The sequence below is a fragment of the Herpailurus yagouaroundi genome, unplaced genomic scaffold, assembly GCF_014898765.1.
Source record: "Herpailurus yagouaroundi ecotype Mexico unplaced genomic scaffold, PumYag 202, whole genome shotgun sequence".
NCBI lineage: Eukaryota > Metazoa > Chordata > Mammalia > Carnivora > Felidae > Herpailurus > Herpailurus yagouaroundi.
In genome coordinates, this window is record NW_024412433.1 from 15,559,236 (window position 1) to 15,583,253 (window position 24,018).

Consider the following 24,018-nt stretch of genomic DNA (forward strand, 5'->3'; position numbering starts at 1 on the left):
TGCAACCTATTTATATATATTTATATATATAGCGAAAGAAATGTAACCAGCTTCTCTTGGAAAAACACAACGGCAAACTTATCTCTGTGTTACCATTACAGTAACTAATCAACAGTCTGCTAACATTCCATGTGAGTTAAATACACAGTTAAAAATAGTGTCATGTGACTGCACGTGAAATGCAACGCTCTCAGAAACTGAAAGCAGTAAAATCCCGTTCTAAGGAAACAGACCTAAAAACATTTTGAATGGCATTTAATGGACTGTCTCTGGTGAAACTATTACTTCCAGTTTCAGATGAAGTATATACAGTTTGGTTAATTGTGCTACTAGGGTCTGGCTCTGCCCTTTCTCCTGCTGGGCGGTCCAGGTCACTTTTGATGTGAAGAGCTAATTACTCTGCTCCTCAGTCATTCTGTCAACATGGTCTGTCACCCTCCTCCCCCATCTCAAGTCTGCCCAATATACAACTTTTGAAAAATAAGATCAGTCTATATTAGAATACATACAACTACAGTGAGTGGCCTCCCAAAATCGTTTTTGCTACAGACTGATGCCTATGTGAACTGAATATGATGAAGATATTCATTACACAGAAATCTGCATACATTAATAGACTGTGATGTAATGCATTCATCAAAGGACTGCTACGTTACGATCTGCTCGAACAGAGAAATGGATTCATATACAGTACTAGAAATTTTATGTCTAGGGGAGCCTGGGTGGCTCAGGCAGTTAAGCGTCCGGCTCCTGATTTCGGCTCAGGTCACGATCTTGCAGTTCACAGGTTTGAGCCCCGCATCGGGCTGTGCACTGACAATACAAAGCCTGCTTGGGATTCTCTCTCTCCCTCTCTCTGCCCCTAGCCTGCTCACTCTCTCCCTCTTAAAAATAAATAAATAAAAATTAAAAAAAAAAAAAGAGGAAAAAAGGAAGAAACTCTATGTCTAAATTGGATTCTCCCTGTAGTTCAATAGCAGTATTCTTGAAAGTATTCAATTCCCAAGTGAAAAATAGTCATTTCTTAGCTAAAGATGTATCATAAATAAAGCTCAAATAACATCTATAGGATTCTTATTTTAGGAAGTTCTTACTTGAAGCCACTTCTCTCACACTAACACCACAATCAGTAACAGTAACATGGCTCAAAGTTAGGTAACACTTTTACTTATTCTAACAAGCGTTTGGTCCTTGAGGTACATACCAACAGTGTGGATCGGTTTCCTGTATGGCATCAGGCCAAAATTGTATTGAAAAATCCCTCTGGCATGGAAAAGAGGCAAAGCAAACCCCATGATCTTCTGTAGCCTCTCTTGCACGGTTCGAAGCCATGAGCCTTCAGGGTTGTTAACTTGTTTAAACAGCTCATTTTCTCCAAAAGAAAACACTGGGACCAAGGAGGCGCTACAAATAACAAAGGGGAAGAGTACAGATTTTCAATGGAAGGGATTTAAGTATTTTATTCTGTCCAGCTGGCTTTTGCAACCTATTCCTGACAATTTTTCAATGTTCCTCTGCCTCCCTATCCTGCTAATTTCATGTTCCACACCATGAAACTTATACTTGAAATCGTTTGAGAAGGGACTTCAGCAGCCTAGCAATTTATGGAAGTTTATTCGAGAGCCAATCAAAGCTCCAGGAAACTTCTTTTCCACCTATAGTTTGGGCCATGGTTCATTTGTTCATTTGACTGGAAATCTGTACTGTGAATATAAAATTTTGTACCTTTTTTGTTTGCTTTGCTTTGCAAGGTGAGTGTAGGTGCTGGATGCCGTGACACTGAACTACCTTACTGGGAAGGTTGTATTCCATTCCCCATGAACACCAACATTTACTTTTAGTGTCAGGTCAACTAAGAGGAGGTCTGCCTTTAAGGACAAGAAACGATACTTTATTTCTCTGTGTTCATTTAATAATGTCTTAATTTCTAGGGGCGCCTGGGTGGCTCAGTCGGTTGAGCGTCCGACTTTGGCTCAGGTCATGATCTCACAGTTCGTGAGTTCGAGCCCCACGTTGGGCTTTGCGCTGACAGATCAGAGCTGGAGCCTGCTTCGGATTCTGTGTCACCCTCTCTCTCTCTCTGCCCCTCCCCCACTCACACCATGTCTGTTTCTCCAAAATTAATATACGTTAAAAAAAAATTTTTTTTTTTTAAATAATGTCTTAACTTCTCTGACCCAGGTACCTGAAATGAGAAACTACTTACCCATGAGTCAAAGCAATTTTAACAAATCCTTTCCGCTGGCGGATGAACAGAGTGAATTTTCCAGGATGGGCATCCAGCGATTCTTCTGCGCCCCCGAGAACTATGACTGAAATGTTTCCACCTCCCTCCTTGCTCAGCACATGGGACACACTCTTCTTAGAAACTGAGACTGGCCCTTAGTGAATAAAACAAAAAGGGTAAGTACTTATTGTGTTTTAAAAATTACAGCATTTTTATCATAATATTCTGTGGCATCTGCGAACACTTAACAAAATTCCCTACCCTGCTTACATATGGAACAACTTGTAATTTAGAATTTTGACACAGCCAGATCTTTGGTAATGTATTCCATTAATTAGATCTAACGTTTTGGCAGGTGATGGGCTGCATCTTTAAAATGTCACTTGTTGGGGCGCCTGGGTGGCTCAGTGGGTTAAGCGGCCAACTTCGGCTCAGGTCATGATCTCGCAGTCCGTGGGTTCAAGCCCCGCGTCGGGCTCTGTGCTGACAGCTCAGAGCCTGGAGCCTGTTTTGGATTTTGTGTCTCCCACTCTCTGACCCTCCCCTGTTCATGCTCTGTCTCTCCCTGTCTCAAAAATAAAATAAAACGTTAAAAAAATTTAAAAAAAAAATGTCACTTGTTACTGGGACGCCTGGGTGGCTCAATCAGTTAGGTGTCCGATTCGGCTCAGGTCATGATCTCACCATTTGTGGGTTCAAGCCCCGTGTCGGGCTCTGTGCTGACAGCTCGGAGCCCGGAGTCTGCTTCGGATTCTGTGTCTCCCTCTCTCTCTGCCCCTCGCCCACTTACACTGTCTCTCAAAAACAAATAAACATTAAAATTGTATCCAAAAAAATTTTTTTAAGATGTCACTTGTTAAATCTACCGCTTATTTGGATAGGTTGTGCACTGCTCAATTGTATCTATGGACTCTATTCATACTGCATTATAAGTAAAAGGGCCCCTTGCAATTGTTCAGTCACAACCTGCATGGCTGTATTTGGTGGCCTTGATCAGTAGCCTGCTGAATCCTGGCTCAGAACCAAAAAGCATATCCTTTTCAAGAGGCTGCAACAGATCTTCTGAACACACAAGGGCCTGTTGTCAGATATTCTACATGGATTCTTGTTTCCCAAACCTACGTTTATATTGTAAATGGTTTTAAAAGTTCAGACGTTTAACAAATAACCAGATCTTTACGTGGTTCCAAAATGCCTAGTCTGACTTTGGTAAGCTGTTTACTTAAGACCGTGATATAATTGTTCGGTCTTTGTACCAGGCTTTCCCACATAAAAATAACTTTAAAGATTCCTTTTCAGATTTTAATTTTTTTTTTCAACGTTTTTATTTATTTTTGGGACAGAGAGAGACAGAGCATGAACGGGGGAGGGGCAGAGAGAGAGGGAGACACAGAATCGGAAACAGGCTCCAGGCTCTGAGCCATCAGCCCAGAGCCCGACGCGGGGCTCGAACCCACGGATCGCGAGATCGTGACCTGGCTGAAGTCGGACGCTCAACCGACTGCGCCACCCAGGCGCCCCCTCCTTTTCAGATTTTGAATGTACTATGTCCTCTTGGAGGAAAACATCATGAACTCTTACAGGAAAAGAAAAAAGAGGAAAACACAAGCCATTCATGACCTGTATTTCAGAGATAATTCCTTTTTAATGTCTTATTGTTTCCTCCCATTCTTGGCTTTATCCATTGTTTTTGGTCATAAAAGAATATGTCGGACACGTTTTATTAAGACACAACACACCTCATCTCTCAAAGGAAAATTATATGCTTATTTTTCTGTGAGCTCCTATTACTGGGGGAATATAGAATAATGCAGGATTTTGAGTGACCAACCACTTTCTTAAGAGAAGAGGCAGGAGCCTGGGTGGCTCAGTCAGTTAAGCAAGCATCCGACTCTTGATTTCGGCTCAGATCGTGATCTCACGGTTGTCGGATGGAGTCCCGTACCGGGCTCTGTGCTGAGCATAGAGCCTGCTTGGGACTCTCTCTCTCCCTCTATGCCCCTCCCCCACTCGTGCTTGCTTGCTCTCTCTCTCAAAATAAATGAATCAATAAAGATTAAAAAAAGAGACAAAGAGAGAAGAAGCAGAGAGTGGTGGGTTAGAGGGCAAAGAACCCTGAGCCTCAATGGATTTGAACTTCCTCTGAGTTCAAGGCATGGCCATTGTGCCCCATGTGCCCTGAGTGGAAACTGGAGGCATAGCTTCCGGGCCTTTTAGATTTCCAGATACCGACTCTCCTCCGGGCACTTCTCAGTGTCCCTTTCTAGGCTCCCTTTACAGGATCTCTGTAACTGCTGCTATGTCTTAGGGCTCTAAGACCTGAATATTTGTATCCCTCCAAAATTTCTATAAACCCTAATCCCCAATAGAATGGTATTAAGAAGTAGGACCTCTGGAAAGAATAAAAGAATGAGGTCATGAGAATGCAGCCCCAAGATGAGATCGGTGTTCTTATCAAAAGAGGAAGAGAGAGGGGTCATGTTATGTGAAGACATAACAAGATGGCTGGCTGCGTGCAAGCCAGTAACGGGGCTCTCACCAGACACTGGATCTGCCAGTGCCTTGATCTTGGACATCCAGCCTCCAGAACAGTGAACAATAAACGTCTATTATTTCAGCCACCCAGTCTATGGTATTTCGTTACAGCAGGTTGATCTATGACAGGCCCCTTCCTTGTTTCTAACACCTTTTAACGTTATCTACATACGTGGATTCAACTACCACTTACAATTGCTGAGTTCTCCCAAACGTTATCTCCTGGGACATCTTCCTCCCGAGGCCCTACACCCACACTTCCAATGGCCCAGTGGACATTTCTACCTTGACAACTCAAAGACACCTCGGGTTCCATGTTGCCAAACCCAGTGCGCTGTATTCTTCCTCAAGGTTGTCCTTTTGGCAAAATTTCCTCTCAGGGGGAATGGGGCCATCATCTACTCTGTCACCCAAGTCAAAAGTATAGGCTCCTCCCATATATATTCCCCCTTCTTAGCAATCATGTCGACACATCAGTCATTCCTTCATTCAGAACACGTACTGAGCACCTGCTACAAGGCAGACACTGCGCTAGAGGCTGATGATATGATGACATATACATTGCTTGCTACCTTCACGAGCCCGCAGCAATCAATAAGTCTCGGTGAATCTATCGGCTGCTTTTCCTACTGACCTCCTCTGTGTAGTATATAAGGCTGTTGTGAGCTGATCTCTGCTACCTGCCCAGCCTTACTCGGTACACAGGAAGGAACAGGAGTCTTGAAACACAGAATGTGTCCCGCCTGACCCCTGGTGAGTACAGACTCATGAAAATGGACCAAGAGGAATGGTTTGGAGGCGGGACCTACAGGGACTTACAGCAACAGAAATCTATTGGGTAAGAGCAAAACAGGCACTGGTCAGCAAAGGACCTCTGAAACCCTACTGGTTCTTTATTACCGGGGGTTCAGTACACATGTCCGTCTGTCTCTCATGCCCAGACGGATGGCTGCCAAGGCAGGCACAGAGTAGAAGGGGCTGTCCTAGGAAGCCGGTTCCAGGAAAAATCAAGAACTCTCTAAACTTTAAGACAAGGACACCCTAGAGCTTCAAGTGTGGATATTTTTATTTAGCCTTTAGGAGATCTCAGGTCATAGGAAAAAGGAAAAGATCTCATAATGTCATAAGCCTGAGTGAACAGATAAGTTTAATCTCAAATGCTGGCTCGAGTAAATGGCAGCGAGTGTGAGGGCACTACTTGGAGAAAGACTCTCAGGTTGATTATATGTATCTGTCATGGCCACGGAGAGGGGTGTATCTACATCTCTCGGGCCATGAACTGCCACACCTGCTCTCAGTTATGCCACTCAAACGCACTTGTGGCTGGGAACCACAACTGTGTACTGTAAATACATTTCTGTGCTTTTTTTTTTTTTTTTGCAATTCAAAAAATTTCCCTTTAATTTTTTTTCCTTTTATAAAACGAACCCAATCAGTGTCTCCAAAACAGGGAAGAGATGGGATTTTTTTTTTTGCGCCTCTATGGTAGTTTGGAGGTTTGGTGCGCCCTCTAGAGGCCAGATATAGTGGCAGCCCAGACTGAACAGGGAGCCCAGGGCTTTGCGGGTGAAGGTCCGAAGACAGAACCCAAAAACCCAGCCAGGGATCCTGATCCTCCGGTGCTTAGTGATTTCCTATCAGGTATATAATGACAACAGAGATTTGAGAAATTAATAGGAAGTAATGAAAACCTGGAAGACCCTGGAAAATTCTGTCTCTGAATATGCCACTTACTGATCCTGAAATTATAAGTGTTCACATAGAGACTATCCGCTTTTCTTTATATCTAAGAAATGCAAGACAATAAAGTTAGCCTACACAGCGACCATAAACATAAAGCGCTTTGTGAGTTACTGCAGTTCATGTGGAGTCAATAAGCTGGTCCAGTCAGAAAACCAAACAAACTGAACCCCTCAAATTACAGTGAGAGCTGTAAACACAAGCTTAGCCTCTGTGCACATTAATATGGTGTCTCCAGCATCCCAGTTAAATTTTATTCTTGGAATTGGTAGAATTATGGTTTCATTAATCAAAGAGTTTTCCGCTAGTTCAGAGTAGCAGAGTAGAATGAACTCATTTCTGAGCCAAATGATATTTAATCCGGGAAGAAAAAGGCAGATTAAGTATGCTTAGTTTACATACCGCCATTGCTTCAAGACATATTGGAGCACATTTTCCATCTCTAATGTTTATAAAAACATGCAAGGTGCCTCTCCAAAGGCACCGTCTATCACTTGTTTGACCCGAGATTCTTTCTTCCACATCTCAATACACAAAATGCACTCATCGATTTATTCATTGAATTAACATCTATTGAACTTTCCTATATCCCAGGCACAAGGCTAGACACTAGGTGTGTTAAAAAAAGACACAGTCTGTGTCTTCCTGGGACTTTCAGTCCAGTGGCAGAGGCAAGAATCATCCAAGCAGCATGTGAAGTGTCAGAAAGGGAAAAAAGCAAAGGGTTTTACTACAAAACTGTAAATCTGTGTTTGGGAGAGAACATTCTGTGTGGTCCTGCCTCCCTAGAACATGGTAGAAATAGTGATCTGCCTTCACTTACCACTACTCATCAGATATTCTCGAAAGAGAGGACACCGGAACCAAAATGGGAGCACGTGGAGATATGCGGTGAATCCAGGAAACAGCTGTTCGAAGTCCGAATAATTCGTACAAAAATTTCCAAAGGCTCCAGCAACGAGCACTCCATGGGGATGAAACCCAAATATGTAGTTGTGACTTGGATCCAAATCCCAAGTTTTGATGAGCTACAGTATGTATTGAGGTTAAAAAAAAAAAAAAAGTTCCCTGATCAGTTTCCAATAAGAAACAAAGAAACCCCCTCATGATTAGTTCCTCTGTCGAAAGGAAATAGAGAACATGACTCATGTAGTTCTCTGGGTTAGTGATGTTTCCCAATTTTTAAACTATTTCCTAAGCCCAGGGCCCCTCACACACAGCCTTCTAGATCCCGTTTAGTCTGGGCTAATCTGCTGGCTTTCTCCCTCTGAAAAGGGAAAAGCTTAAACTGTGTGTGATAAAAACAAATTTCCATTCTTCTCCCAACTCAAAATAGTACTACACAAAACAATTCTACTCACATGAATTGGAAAATAGTCCTTAAAATACCTCCACACGGTCCAGCTTCTGACCCAGTTGGATCTCCTGCCCCCCTGCTCTGGGGTACGCCAGTCAAAGTAAAGCCATGTCATATAAGGGACATAGAGGAACCAATAGTTGTGTATGATCAGTATCACAATGATCCCAATGCACACCTGTGCTGTAAGAAAGGGAAAGACCTCAGGAGTCAGGATCAGTTAGCATCTGCTCACTGTACTATATCACCATCGGCCCATGGCAGGGGGATTGAATACACACAAAGTGTGTTAAACCGAGCCTCATTTCGGGGCGCCTACATGGCTCAGTCAGTTGAGCATCCAACCCTTGATTTCGGCTCAGGTCATGATCCCAGAATCATGGGATCGAGCCCTCCATCGGGCTCTGCCCCTTTCCCCTGCTCACACGCACTCTCTCTCTAAAAAGACAAAAACAAAAAACAAAACCTGAGCCTCAGTTCAAGTGAGGTAATATAACAAGACAGCAGATGAGGTTAAATGAATTGCCCAAGTCCCACAGAATGGAAGCGGTTGATCTAAATTCATAGCCCACTCTCGGGGCACCTGAGTGGCTCAGTGGATTGAGCACCTGGATTCAGCTCTGGTCATGATCTCATGGTCCGTGAGTTCAAGCCCCACATCGGGCTCTGTGCTGACAGCTCAGAGCCTGGAGCCTGCTTCAGATTTCTGTGTCTCCCTCTCTCTCTGCCCCTTCCCCACTCACAGTGTCTCTCTCACTCAAAAAATACACATTAAATTAATTAATTAATTAATTAATTAATTAATTCACAGTCCACTCTCAAAGTCCATGGTCTACACCACCTCCCTGGCACGATATACGGAGGAATCAGGGCTGAAAGGATGCAGAAGAGTTCCCTACTACAGATGTCTACCTTGCTTAAGCAGCCATTATTTATGTGCCCACAAAGAGAGAACATTCCAGCGACAAACTCTGTTTTCAGGAACTCTGTTGCGAGAGTCAGAGGTAGTATAGGAGGAACTCCTGACATCTTCCTTTACCTATCACTACTTGCGACATTTCACAACGACAAAGCAAAACCCAAATGGTTTACACACCTCATGACACAGCTTCAAAATATGTGAAGCAAGGACAGACAAAACTCGACCTAAGTAGTAGTGACAAGACCGTCTGCCTTCAAGTAATACATTAAGCTAAGACAGACGTTTTATGTGCGTGCTATCATACTAAAAAAATATTTATAGAAAGAGAAATACATTAATGAGAAAGGGAGAGAGGAGCACAAAGTCATAAAGCTCGACACAATAAATGCCAGCAATTACCATTACTTTAGGAAGTGTCCTTGCCTTTTTCTCTTCTGTTATGTGCTATACTCTCTGTTCTAGAGCCGACTTCAGTCCCCCAAACTCCTGTCTACTCTATCAGCTTTGCTACAGTTTTGTTCCCAAACGATCATGATCGGATTAACAGCACCTTGAACTATGACAGTTTGCTAGATACAATTTGTTTGTCTGTTTTGGCTAAAAACAGAACAAGTATTTATATTTCTGGAGATATATAAATCCATACATATCCCAGCATAGATTTACGCTAAATGGACCCCAGTAAGAGAACTGACCTGCTTTCTCCAGGGTAAGGTTTGTTTACGAAAAGGTGCATGAAAAGTTAAGGAAGTATGTGCCCTCTAACCCTCCGTGGGGTGTTTTGTCGCACTTTGGAACAGCCAGCGAAGTTTCCATGACTCTGGGGGCACAGCCAAAAGGGTGTCCTTTGCTCTCACTCCTACCAGGATCATTTCATCTTGCTTCACCTGCTTGCCTCTACCCAGGTCTGAGTGCTGACAATTTACCACTGTTGGTTAATCTTCTCTTTATTTTACTAAAATGTGTAAAAAAAAAAAAAAAAAAGTGTACAAGAAAACTTAGGTAGATCTCATTACTCTGTACTCTATGGTAGATCAGGTGAGCTAAGACAGACAGGGGAGAGAACAGTTCATGAGGGGTGACCATCTCCCACAGGCAGTGTCATTTTCTCCTCCTCACAACCCTCAAGGTACACATTACTGTACCCAGTTTGCAGTTGTGGAAACTGAGGCTCAGGGATTTTGAGGGTCCAAAGGATTTGAACCTGGATCTGCCTAAATTTTTAAACCCACCCACTTTTTTCTTTTTTAACAGAACCAAACTATTCTTAGCTTATGGCAATGGCACCATAAACTTACAAGTACTTATTACAAGCGGATAAGCAGGCTCATAGGCATAAAAAATCAGGTAAATGGGAGGTTCTGTTTTCCTTACTATGATGATGGAGAGACTGAGACCAAAAGCATACTGACTCAATTTGAACCACAGAGGGAGTCGAGCAGGTCCAGAAATAAAATCCCCCGGCCATTAATTCAGTGTTTCACTAACCCAACCACATACACGCTAATTGAACACATATTGCATATGTCTTTAACAGCCACTAGATGTTCTGCACGTACGATGGTTAAGACACGGATCTGGAATCTGACTGCTTATGTTGGAATCTGCCACCGACTAGCTGCCGAACAGGGGGCGAAGTTCTTTCACTCCTTGAACCTCAATTCCTTTACCTGTGAGATGGGCTGATACCAGCACCTGCCTCCACGGACCGTGGGGAAGGAGACGCAGAGAGGCCACCGTGCCTGGCACCGAGCAAGCACCTGACAATGGGAGCCATTGTTATGGTAACTGTGTTCACTATCACACACTTGGAGAATGCAAAAAATAAAAGCAGATAAAATATTGCTCATGTTCCTGTCACTCCACAACAAGTACTGTTCAAATTTTTCCTTGTGGCCTTTTCTGTTCCTATGAACAGGTTATGTTTCCTGAACATGGCTGATCACATTTTTTTTATTTCTGTATTTTATCGTTTATGATTATCTCACGTTAGCTGTTTTATAACACCGGTGTGGCCTTAAAACCTTCATAAATGGTATTTTTGAGAACTGATGAATGTTCCATTGAATGTCAATACTACATCAGCCATTCTTCTCTTTTTGAAAATGTGGGCTTCTAACAAATTTTCTCTATACACATAATCCGGCATCACATTTCCCCACATTTTAATTTACTTCCATAGGACAATTAGTAAAACACTACACCACTGAGCAGAAACGCCTTTGTCACTTGATATACTTTGAGAGCTTACGATCCAAAGGAGCTGTCCTAATTTAACCCCCCCCCCTCCACACAAGGCATACATTCTTTAATATTTCGCATCACAAACAGCACCAAAATAGCTTTTTAAATCCCGTGGTCCTAAATTAGACTGAAAGAAGAAAACACTAAGAAAACTAGGTGACTGGATCACCTCTATTTTCTATTTTTATCTTATTAAGCGATCCAACGTGACATGACTCTTCCGAACTGGAGGTCAAAGAGAAAAGATACAAAAGTCTACTCCAACCCATGGTGCAGTTCTCAAAACTGAGGTTGAGATCTCTTAAAACTGCCTTGATCCACATTCCAAGTTGCACGGGAGGCCTGAACTTCAGTTGCTTTGACTGGGGTGCAGGCTGTACAAGCCAGCCTCTGTCGTTCGTACTCTTTTATGATTTTATTCCCATAGATTCTACTTCCTCTACATCATTAAGAAGTTTCCCCCCCTTCACGTTTTTTCCTGAGGTGAAATTCACATTAATATAAATCAACCACTTTAAGGAAATTAATCCAGGGACACTTAGCACATTCACGATGCTGTGCAACTACCAATTCCACCGAGTTGCAAAATACTTAGATCACCCGAAAATAAAACCCTGAACCCATTAGGCAGTTATTCCCCATTTCCTTCTCCTCTGCCCCTGGCAACCACCAATGTACATTCTATTTCTGTGGATTTACCTACTCAGGATATTTCATAAAAATGGACTGATCCAATACGTAACCTTCTGTAGACTTTCACTTAACATCAAGTTTTTGAGGCTCGTCCATCCTGAAACATGTATCAGGACTTCATTCCTTTTTAGGACTGAATAATATTCCCATATATAGGGATATATCATAATTCGTTTATCCATTCATCTGTTCAACATTCATCATTCAAGGGCTAAAATTAACAACTCAGACAACAGATGTTGGCGAGGATGCAGAGAAAGAGGAACCCTTTGGCACTGTTGGTGGGAATGCAAACTGGTACAGCCACTATGGAAAACAGTATGGAGGTTCCTCAAAAAGTTAAAAATAGAACTACCCTACGACCCAGCAATTGTACTACTAGGCATTTATCCAAGGAATACAGGTGTGCTGTTTCAAAGGAGCACATGAGGTCCAACATTTATTATAGCAGCACTATCGACAATAACCAAAGTATGGAAAGAGCCCAATGGCCATCAATGGATGAATGGATAAAGAACATGTGGTATATATATACAATGGAGTATTACTCTGCAATCAAAAAGAATGAAATCTTGCCATGTGCAACTACATGAATGGAACTGGAGGGTATTATGCTAAGCGAAATTAGTCAGAGAAAGACAAATATCATATGACTTCGCTCATATAAGGACTTTAAGAGAGAAAACAGATGAACATAAGGGAAGGGAAGCAAAAATAATATAAAAACAGGGAGGGGGACAAAACATAAGAGACTCTTAGAGAACAAACTAAGGGTTGCTGAAGGGGCTGTGGGTCGGGGGATGGGCTAAATGGGCAAGGAGCATTAAGGAAGACACTTGTTGGGATGAACACTGGGTGTTATATGTAGGGGCCACATCACTGGATTCTACTCCTGAAATCATTACTGCACGGTACACTAACTAACTTGGATGTAAATTTTTTAAAAATAAATAAATATTTTCACTTCCTAAAAAAAAGGAAAGAAAAGAAACGAAATCAAGATAGGTATACGGGATACAATGGTACATTGCAGTCTAAATGAAAACAAAATCTCATTTGTAGTAAATGTAAAAGAAAAAGAAAAAGAAAACATTCATCATTCAACATCTGGGTTGTTTCCACCTTTTGGCTCCCATGAAGAGGGCTGCAATGTCCTACCCGCTTTAAGAGGGCTAAACATCAGAAACAAATAAGACTCAGTCAAAATGTGTGGCGTGGTCATTAAATTCAGCATCACCAATAAAGGGACAAAATGACATGATGCCTCTTGATGGGATTTGATGGGAAATACACCCCATCACCTTTGCCGGCTTTTTGCCAAAAATGCTGAACCTGACTCCAATCGCAAGAACATAATTAGGCAATTCCAGACTTTGGGACATTCTAGAAGATAATTACCGGGGGCTGTTTAGAAAATATCAATGTTACAAAAGGCTGCCTTCTCTGCAACATTTAGCAATGATCTTCCTCTGCTACCCCTGCCCCCCACATTTCTGACTCCAGTGGGCTCACCTGTGCCTCCATCAGTGAAATGGTGCTGAACAGGGCACTGTACAATGTCTCATCCAGGGCCAATGCTCCAACAGTGGTAGCCGAATTTGATAAATCAGTGAATCCTAAAAACGTGCTTTGTCTATAGGCACTTCTTCGAAGACCTGACGTACATAAATTCCTTCACATCCTAGGTTTAACTTTATCACTTTTTCAACATTTAAGAAAGTAATATTTGTAACATGGAAAAATAACTGGCTAATGAAACATACAGATACCACGAAAAGCGTAAAGAATAGTGATGGTGTATAGGAAACACTCAACAAATGCTATTAGCCACCACTGACCGCTTGGGACCTTCGGAAACACCAATGTCACAGGGCTCAATCCAAAATGCTAGTTGATTTGTTCTCCAGCGCATATATTACTTCAGTAAAAATAAATCTAAAAAAGGTAAACAGCAAGAGAAAATATGCCAAAATATTAACAGAGAATCTCAAACAGGCTCCATGCTCGGCACGGAGCCCAACATGGGACTCGATCTCACAACCCTGGGATCATGACCTGAGCTGAAATCAAGAGTCGGACCCTGAACCAACTGAGCCACCCAGGCGCCCCAAAAGATTATTTAAAAAAAAAAAAAGAAATATAGGGGCGCCTGGGTGGCTCAGTCGGTTGAGCATCCGACTTCAGCTCAGGTCATGATCTCGCGGTCCGTGAGTTTGAGCCCCACGTCAGGCTCTGTGCTGACAGCTCAGAGCCTGGGGCCTGCTTCAGATTCTGTGTCCCGCCCTCTCTCTCCGCCCCACCCCTGCTTGTGCTCTGTCTCTTTCAAAAATGAATAAACATAAAAAAAAGTTAAAAACAAAAAGAAATAAAACGGCTCCACTAGAAAAAAAAAAAAACTACACAAAACTGAAGAACAAATCTACTTAAGTAACAATAGTCTCATCTTGAACATGATTCTATTAAATTTCCACGAGCAAACAGCATCAGAAAAATATTACAAAAACTATTGAGGTCCAAAAACTATTGGATTTTAATAGTGATCAATATTAAGAAATAATTGAAAATATTTAATTTGTATATGTAGCCTTCCTATTTGTATCCAAGAAGTTTTCATTTTTCCCCTATGGAAATTTGTTTCTATACTTATTTTAACCATGTAACCCAGGATGGGGAACGAAAATGGAATTCAGAGTCCAGCGGGCACATTCTTTTCTTTTCCTGTTCCCGAGGCATTGTATTTCAAAACACAATCAGAGTCATCTGTTGATTATAAGAATGGAAGCATAACATTCTTCTGATTTTTAAAATTCCTATTTTAAGAGCACTTACCCCCCAGAGTTTCTTAGGGTGATACTAAAAGACAAATCTCAGACCCCTCTGCAGAATTTTGCAGCTCAGTATTCCTCGAATGTGGGTCTGCTCCCCAATGCTTTTAAAAAGTTTTATGGAGAGGAAACTGCATTTTCCTTATTTAAAAGCAAATTCAGGGGCGCCTGGGTGGCTCAGTCAGTTAAGCGGCCGACTTTGGCTCAGGTCACGATCTCGCAGTCCGTGAGTTCGAGCCCCGCGTTGGGCCCCGTGCTGACAGCTCGGAGCCTGGAACCTGCTTCGGATTCTGTGTCTCCCTCTCTCTCTGCCCCTCCCCAGCTCACACTCTGTTTCTGCCTCTCAAAACTGAATAAACGTTAAAAAAAATTTTTTTAAGTAAATTCATTATTGGACCTACTTCTTCATTTAATAAAGGCAAATAAATTACAAGGATCCAGGTACAATTAGTCCCATGTTCTTAATATTTCTGAAATGTTTACAAGCTAAAGGACAAAATGAACAGAACTACTTTGTATAGCCACAAACTGAAAACTGTAAGAAAAGAGAGACATAACTAAATACAACATGTGGGTTCCTTTGCTATAAAGGACATTTGTGGGGCAGCTACTGGAATGTGAATAGGGTCTATGTATGGATTAGATCACTGAACTGCATCACTGTTAATTCTTCTCATTTGGATAATTGTACTGCGGTTATGTAAGAGAATGTCTTTGGTTTTAGAAAATGTACACTAAAGGACTGAAGGATAAAGAGAAAGCATATCTGTAGCTTACCCTTAAATAGTTAAAAAAAATAGTAACTGTGTCTGTGTGTGTGTGTGTGTGTGTGTGTGTGTGTGTGTGTGTGTGTGTGTGTGTGGAGAAAGAGAGATAGGGACAGAGAAAGAAAAAAACATGGTAAAATGTCACATTGGGGAATGGGATAAAGGAATATTGGAATTTTTATAACTTTCTAGAATTGTTATTTTCTAGAATTATTATTTCTGGAATTACCTCAAAATACAAAGTTTTAAAAAGTTAATGGCCCTTCCTGAGACCTACAGAATCAAAGTCTCTGAGTAATCTGCATTTTAACAAAAATGCCCAAGGGAATCTTAAATATGCTCTAAAGTTTAGGAGCACCTGGGTGGCTCAGTTGGTTGAGTGTCTGACTCTTGATTTCTGCTCAGGTCAGGATCTTGCAGTTTGTGGGATTGAGCCCCACGTCAGGCTTCATGCTGACAGCAAGGAGCCTGCTTGGGATTCCCTCTCTCTCTCTCTCTCTCTGTCCCTCTTCTGCTCATGCTCTCTCACTCTCTCTCTCTTCCTCTCAAAATAAATAAATATTCAAAAAATACGCTCTAAAGTTTAAAAACTTCTGATATAAATAATATCACACAGTGGAGGACTCAATACTTTTGAGATATCAATTCTCTCCAAATTAACCTATAGACTAATCTCAATCAAAAATCAATCCCAATGAAAATCCCAGAAGGTGTGTGTGTGTGTGTGTGTGTGTGTGTGTGTGTGTGTGTGTGTGGAAACTGACAAGCTGATTCTCAGGTGCATATGGAAACACAAAGAATCTATGATAATCAAAACAACTCTTTAAAAAAAGGACCAAGGTTTCAGGGCTAACGAGATCAGACTCCACAAAGTATTATAAAGCCACAGTAATCACAACAGCATTGTACTGGCATGAAGATAGACAAATGAGGGGCGCCTAGGTAGCTCAGTCAGTTAAGTGTCCGACTTCGGCTCAGGTCATGATCTCACAGTTCATGAGTTCAAGCCCCACATCAGGTTCTCTCTGCTGTTGTCATGGAGCCCACTTCAGATCCACTGTCCCCCCTCGGTCGCTCCTCTGTCCCTCCTCTGCTCACTCTCTCCCTCTCTCTCTCAAAATAAATAAGTAAACTTTAAAAATTAAAAAAAGAAGGAGGAAATACTGCCATTGTGATGGACCTTGAGGGTATTATGCTATGTGGACTAGGTGACAGAAAGATCAATACTATATGATCTCACTTGTGTGTGTATCTTAAAAAGAAAACAAACCAAAAGCACCTAATTCATAGGTACAGAGAACAGACTGGCGGTTGCCAGAGGCAGGAGGGTGGAGGGGTGGGCAAAATGAGCAAAGGGGGTCAAAAGATACAAATTTCCAGTTAGAAGATAAATAAATCCGGGGGATGTAATGCACAGCCTGGTGACTAGAATCAACAATATTGTGTTGTATTTGAAAGTTGCTAAGAGGGTAAGTCTTAAAGGTTCTCATCACAAGGAAAATTATTTGTAACTATGGGTGGTGATAGATGTTAACTAAACTTATTATGGTAATCATTTTGCAATGTATACATGTATCAAATCATTATGTCATACACCAAAACCTAATACAATGTTGTAAGATTGGATGACAGGTGTTTAACATTTATCTCAAGGAAAGATGTTTGATTTCATGATTTCATGATTTCATTTTTCAAGGGCTAATAGCTTAAACTCATTTCCTGGAAAGAAAAATGCCTTCCAAGACTTTGATTTAGAGATCTTAAAAGATATACCTAATAAAAACCCTCTTGTTGGGGTGCCTGGGTGATTCAGTCGGTTAAGCATCCATCTTCAGCTCAGGTCATGATCTGGTCCATAGGTTCAAGCCCCGCGTCGGGCTTTGTGCTAACAGCTCAGAGCCTGGAGTCTGCTTCAGATTCTGTGTCTCCCTCTCTCTCTGTTCCTCCCCCACTAACGCTTTAACGTTAAATAAAACGTTAAAAAAAAAAAAAAAACTCTTGCCAACACTGAAAGTAGCTACAACATCAACTCCTTACTTCAAAATTGACAATTAAATGGAAGGAAATAAGTAAGCTCTTATCCTACCTTTTCCAGTAAGAATTGAATTGTAGGGTAGTCAAACGGCCCTAGCTGATGGGGGGAAATTATTCGTTGCGTGAATTCTAGCTATGATGAATAAATGACAGAATAAAAACACCGCCACTTTGCAGTCCCCCATAGAAGAGTTCATTCAAGCGAGCATCATTAATGGAGACTTATGTCACTAGGTGGCAGGGCAATGATCAACAGAGAACTTTCATTTGCACATGTCAATGACCGGCCAGCCCTCAGATGACTTCCTATTTGGACCCACTGACCACTCTTAGACACAACTAATGGGACAACTAGACATTCTGTGCATCCTGACAGAATGTGAAGCACAGAGCAGTACCTGGGAAGAGGCCTTGACACAAAGATTTCATCTACATCTAATCAAGCTTTAGCTCTAACTCTCACTATCGAAGAAATATAGGAGACTGAGGAACAAGTTACCACCACAAAGAAGCAGTCAGGGCTACATCTTGCAGGACAGATAACCTGGTTTCCTTAGTGCTTCACGACAAGAAAACAAATAGGGAACACTGTTCTAAATTAAAAGACATGTAAAAACCAAATGCAGGAGCATCTGGGTGGCTCAGCCAGTTAAGCATCCAACTTCCGCTCAGGTCACGGTCTTGCAGTTCGTGGGTTCAGGCCCCGCATCAGGCTCTGTGCTGACAGATCGGAGCCTGGAGCCCTCTTTGCGGTCTGTGTCTCCCTCTGTCTGACCCTCCCCTGCTCACACTCTCTCTCTCTCTCTCTCAAAAATAAATAAACATTAAAGAAAAAAAAAACAAAAAAAAAAACAAAAAACAAAACCAAATGCAATACAAAGGTCTTGTTGAGAACCTTGTTCAGATATATCTCCAAAGTGTATTTTTGACACAGTTCAGAAAATATGAACTTAGTTTAAATGATTTTAAGCAGGATTGCCTGGGTGACTCAGTCGGTTAAGCATCTCTCAGTTTCGCCTCAGGTCATGATCTCACGGTTCATGAGTTCAAGCCCCTCATCGGGCTCTGCACTGGCAGTGTGGAGCCTGCTCAGGGTTCTCTCTCTCTCCCTCTCTCTCTGCCCCTCCCCTACTCATCCTGTTTCTGTCTCTCTCAAAATAAATAAATAAACTGAAAAAATTTTTAAATGGTTTTAAACAATTATGCCGCATATGTACTCTGATTATGTAAAAAAGATACTTAATTCTATATCTCCGTACTAAAATATTCAGGATTAAAATATAACAACGTGCTTTGTCTTAAAACATTTTTGCAAAACAACTGATGAAACGAATACAGCATATTGTCAAAATAATTATAAATCCAGGTAATGGGTAAATGAGAGTTCACACACTTCTATTTTTTGTATGTTTGAAATTTTTCCAAATAAAATTATCAAAATATGTAACACAAAGTCATATGCTCCTAGTAACACAAAAGTCAAATGCATGCAATGACTTTTTATGGTCTGTCTATGCAGACATTTAAATGGTCTGCAAGTCAGTCTAGTCCGACTCAAATTAGGAATCATTGGTCATGCCTAAGTCACTAGTCCACGCACATTTAACACCTGTGGCTCTGCCCGCTATGTAGAGCCATGTGACCTTGAGCAACTTCACCTCTGAGCTCCCTCCTCTGTAAGATGAGTGCAGGGGTAGCTCCTACCTCGCAGGGCTGCTGCGAGGATGACATGGGTTAATACAACTAGCGACCCATGGGGCGGATAGCTTCCCCTCTGGGTGACAGAGTGAGACAGTCACTCAACAAGTATTTGTTTCATACCTTCCGTGGGCTCGGCACGTGCTGAGTGCTCCCGCGCTGAGCCGGTGGACAAGGATGGCAATGCGGACCTTTCTCGAGTAACCGCAGACATACACAAACACGAGCAATGACAAACACGAGAAAAGGACAACGGGCTACCAGAGAGGAGCTGATTGACCAGCAGGGAAGATCGTCTCCAAGTTCAAGCCATACATGTGGGCAGCACAGTGGTTAAGGCAGGGACTCTGGGTAGAACACTTAGGTTTCCATCCAGCTTCTCCACCTCCCACTGTGCGTGACCTTGAACAATTTACTTCACCTCTTCGTTTCCTCATCTGTCCAATGAGGGCAGAAATGAACAGTCCTTTACCTCACAGGGTCGTGGTGAAGGCCGAATGGTTAATAGTGTAGGGTGCTTAGAATAGGATCTGGAACGTACTATGCCCTAATGTGTTTGTTGTTACCTCGATGGTTCAGCGCAAAACGGAGTATCATGCTACCACCCCTGTCTCCGTTTGGCCTGCGAGGACTTCATGAGCTAATGTTTTGAAGTTCCTTTTTCAGGAAACCCTAGCTGTACAGCAGAGTCACGTGGAGCATCTGTGTGCGTATATGCGCACACACAGTTACATATTTACAGAGACACACACATACTGACGCGTGGGCTCCGTTCTGTAACAAATGAATTAAGACGTTCTGGGGATAGAGCCTGGGCGTCTGCGGTTTTTTTTACAAGCTCTTCCAGTGTTTCTCATGTGCAGCCAGGGTCGAGAACCACTGATCTAGGCATTCAAAACTGTGAAACCATTTCAAAAGTGTAGACGTCTCCAGTGCAGTGGGCTTATTATTACTGATCGTACTGCGGCCTCAACGTACAACCTGTCAGCTCCTTACAGCACACAAGTGACGTTAGCCTTCAGAAGAGTGCACGTTCTCCATAATTCCTCCCTCCTCTCATACCATCCCCCATCTACTCCAATCGCTGGACAAACATCCAGGGGAGAAAAAGGGGCTCAGGTAAGCCACCCTGCTCTATCTAGCAACTGCCTCACGTGCCCTTTCCAGATGGGATCAACTTGGGAACCCACTAGAACCCCTTGGGTCGAGTTATTTACATACAGAAGCCACCCAACCCAACTCAACCCGTTCTATCTAGTAGAAAGGTGCCTTTCTGCACCCGGATGACCTTAAACACAGAAAAGTCAACAAGGCAGTTGGTCACGAGGGTGGGAAGAGGAAGGAATCAGGCTGTAAATAATCGGGCGCTGGTTTTCCTTTTACGAATCGACAGTTCAAGAAAAGAGTTTAGCAACTTCTGAGGGGCTACAGTGCAATGTTCCATGGCTGGATTGGGTCCTGGTTATATTTGGGTATGTCCATTTGCCAAAATTCATCTGTATGCCTATCATCTTTGCCTTTTATGGTAGGTAAGCTACGCCTCAATCAAAAAGACAAAAAAGCACAGGTTAAAACAGTTGGCAAATAGTCGTTCGTTCGCTACGAGGTTCACACGGGGAGAGAAACCAAAAAGGAGAGTCCCAAGTTAGCTCGAACTCCCTCCTTGACCTGTTTGCTCTGGCTCAGGCGGAAGAAGGGCTGGAATCTCAGCTCGTCCTTGGCCAAGGACTGGCCGCGAGGGAGGAAACGGAGCCCCCCGCACTGCGGCGTCTGGCCTGGGTCTCGCGCGGCCGGGGGCGCGCGGGGTCCTTACCGAGCAGGAGGAAGGACAGGACCCACTGCAGCACCGCGGCCGTCTGCAGCCGCCGCGCCAGCGGGATGTTCAGCGGCGCAAACTCGACCTTCATGGTCCCGCGCGGGAGGGGACTGCGCCGACCGCGGGCGCTTCGAACCTGGTGGCTCCGCGGCGCGTGGGAGGAGCGTGCGGCCGGATCCGGGCCCCGCGCCGGACACCCCCGGGGGCGGAAAGAGGGGGACGGGCGGCGGCCGCGGAGCAGGCGTGGGCAGAACTTCGTCCGGGGGTGGGGCGCGAGGGCTGAGGCTGGGGGCTGCCAATCGCGCGCGCCCGGGCCCCAGTGCAGCTGGCGCGCCCGGGGCGCATTGGCTGGCGCGCCGCGGCGCTGGGGAGAGCGCGCCGCTTTGGGCACTAGGGGTGGCCAGAGGGGTCAGCTGGCCGCCCGTCGGAGCTCGGCAGCGTGGGCTCCGGCAGCCTTGCGGAGGACCTGGGATCTCCACCGGGATCTATTGTTCGGCTGATCGATCACCTTCAGCATCCGCCCTTAAACCCACCCCTTCCTCCGAACTCTCTGAGGCTGGGGAAGTGTTGGTTCAAAGGATCGCCCACCAGGTGGAAGAAGGTGCGGGACGTAGCTTCTCTGGTCGCAGGGTACTCTTGTGTTTACTGGTCTGTATCCCCTCCAACACCCCCATAAGCCCCGAGGAAAGGGGGGGGCGGGGAGAAGGGAACAGGGATTTGGTCTCCTCACTTGGATACTCAGATCTCTACACTAGTCCTGGAAACCTTTCGCTTAATCATTTATTCAACAGATATTGACTGAATATCTACCACATGCCAGGAACCATTGTGTCCCTGCGTATACACCTGGTAACCCAGTCGCGCATTCATTCTGCTCTCAGAGAGCATGGATTATGGGCAGAGACAAACATTAAGCAAAATAACCACACAATTGAGTGTACCACTGCAAAGTGAAACCCTACTGCGAATGACTGAAGGAAGGTTCTAGGACTTAGACTGGAGGTCAGGGAAGTCACTGAACAAGTGACCTTGACTGAAGCTATAAAGGTAGATCTAGTTAACTGAGGGGGTCGTCCAGGCGAAGAAGCACATGTGCAAAGGTCCTGGAGCTGAAACTCAAAACTAATATAGTGGAAGCTCAGGTAACAGGGAGATTAGGGTGGAATGAGGCAAAAATGGCAGCCAAAGGCCAGATCCTTGCAAGGCTGTGTTTAGGGTTCAAGTCTTGACGCTAAAACTTGCCGCTGAAGGGTTTCAGTTTGATGCATTAATGGATAGGTTCTCAATAATTGCCTAATCCTTGTGGGGACCTGCTACCTTTTTTTTTATATGAAATGTATTGCCAAATTGGTTTCCATACAACACCCAGTGCTCATCTCAACAGGTGCCCTCCTCAATGCCCATCACCCACCCCCCTCTCCCTCCCTCCCTTTTCTTTATAAATATTAGTTAATGTGTAGTGGGACAACTCCAAGTGGCAAGTGGCTGTCCAGTCGTTGCTAGAACAGATCTGCAACAGGACAAATCAACAAAGTTGACTCGCCATCACCACCATGCCCCTTTCTCCATCAACATTTTACTGGAAAGTTGGGTAAGAAACAAATACTACAAAGTAGTGCAGAGTTGTTTGTGACTTTATGAAACAAAGGGTTTCAAAAAACTTATGGGTTTTTTGTTTTTGTTTTTTTCCTAGTTGAGGAATCACTTTCTTCTCATTTAGACTTCTTCCCTGAACCTTCCCCCGGTGCTAATGGGGATACTATGAGAACACTCTCCGACATTGTGGGGAGCCCTTCATGCATCCTAGAGCAATCCTGTGAAATAAGCATTAGCTTTTCAAGGGAAGCATTTTCAAGAATTTCAAGGAAATCCAGGCCCAATGTCACCCAGCTGGCAGAGTGGAGGAGCTTCAAATACAGTTTTGTCTCAAACCTAGAGAGAAGAGCCATCCCTTCAGTAAATGAATGTGACATAGAACAAAGGATTGCTGAGTGCTTGCTTTGCCCTGGTGTTGATGACCAAAGTAAATGAAGACATGGTCTCTGAGCATTAGAGCATTCTGTCATTGGTTATTTATGAAAAGGCTTCTGCCAGGCACAAGGTTGAAAATAAGTACGGGCTAGATCTCGCGGTCTGTGGGTTCGAGCCCCACGTTGGGCTCTGTGCTGACAGGGCGGAGCCTGGAGCCTGCTTCAGATTCTGTTGACTCTCTGTCTCTCTGCCCCTCCCCCGCTTGTGCTTGCTCTCTCTCTCTCTCTCTCAAAAACAAGTAAACATTAAAAATTTAAATAAAATAAAATAAATGGTAGGATTGGTTGATTAATTGAATTCACAGTTTCCTCGTAAATGAGAAGCGCAAGGCCTCCAGACTCCTACTAATCAAATAGTAGGACTACTACTACAAGTCCTCCTAATCAGCTGTACTGAGTCGAGTTTTTGTCACCTTCCCAGGCCCTCAGCTAGTAGAAAACAGCCGTCATAGCCTAGCACGACACACTGCAGCAAAGCATGGCCCCACCAGGGCTCAGTTGGTGTAACAGCCTCTCACCATTTTACGCAACTATTAGATCACTCATTCAGTATTCAGCACATTCCTTTGTGTATATATTATGTCCCAGGTTATTGTAGCCAAATGATTACTGGAATTAAATGGTGAGAAAGTTTTCATTTATCGAGCTATTGAAAACAATGCCTCTCTATGAGTTTTGTTGATTTCTGGAACTGAAGTTGACATGAAAACACCAACCGTAAGCATTATCTTTCTTAACCCCATGTTTCATGGAATGGGGAGCTGAGAGCAGAGAAATTAAGGGATTTGCCCAGGATAACCCAGCCAGTTACTGACAAGGGATAGACCCAGCTCTCTTCATAGCCATACTAAAATGGAGGAGGAGAAGCAAGGTGGTATGAGATAATGGTTTCAAACTTGTAGTTTAGCAGGGGAGTTTTTTTCAATCTTCAAAGAACTCTGACTTCTAGAAGAGATCCAAGTGAATCTGCTCTAAGTGGAAAAGAAGTGACCTTCTCAGCATCTCCCTCCTTCCCAAAGTGGCTGTATTTTTAGCAAAATGAAATTGACATTAAACAGTTACAGAAGCTCTGAGGGTTTGCAAAACCCAGGTTGGAAACTACTGTTTGTTTGGCTATTTGTGTGTGTGTG

At 43.4% G+C, this 24,018-nt stretch overlaps 2 protein-coding genes across 4 annotated transcripts in view; one reads left to right on the forward strand and one right to left on the reverse strand.

The window, feature by feature from the left end:
• Positions 1–21,063, reverse strand: part of MOGAT1 (monoacylglycerol O-acyltransferase 1) — a 34,168-nt gene extending 13,105 nt beyond the window's left edge. For 2 of the 3 annotated variants that reach the window (XM_040450884.1, XM_040450886.1), the window contains exons 1-5: positions 20,856–21,063; positions 7,864–8,042; positions 7,326–7,530; positions 2,207–2,381; positions 1,205–1,404 (exon numbers count right to left, since the gene is read on the reverse strand). In XM_040450884.1, coding sequence (XP_040306818.1) covers positions 1,205–1,404; positions 2,207–2,381; positions 7,326–7,530; positions 7,864–8,042; positions 20,856–20,949 — 853 coding nt within the window. In that variant the 5' untranslated portion in view covers positions 20,950–21,063. The remainder of the gene's footprint in view (positions 1–1,204; positions 1,405–2,206; positions 2,382–7,325; positions 7,531–7,863; positions 8,043–20,855) is intronic. The other variant, XM_040450887.1, reaches the window with a different exon arrangement.
• LOC121014269 (uncharacterized) lies at positions 20,948–22,915 on the forward strand. The gene is made up of 3 exons (XM_040450349.1): positions 20,948–20,955; positions 21,020–21,459; positions 22,579–22,915. The coding sequence occupies exons 1-3, from the start codon at positions 20,948–20,950 to the stop codon at positions 22,887–22,889; spliced, it is 759 nt and encodes a 252-aa protein (XP_040306283.1). The 3' UTR covers positions 22,890–22,915.
• Positions 22,916–24,018: the final 1,103 nt, after the last annotated feature.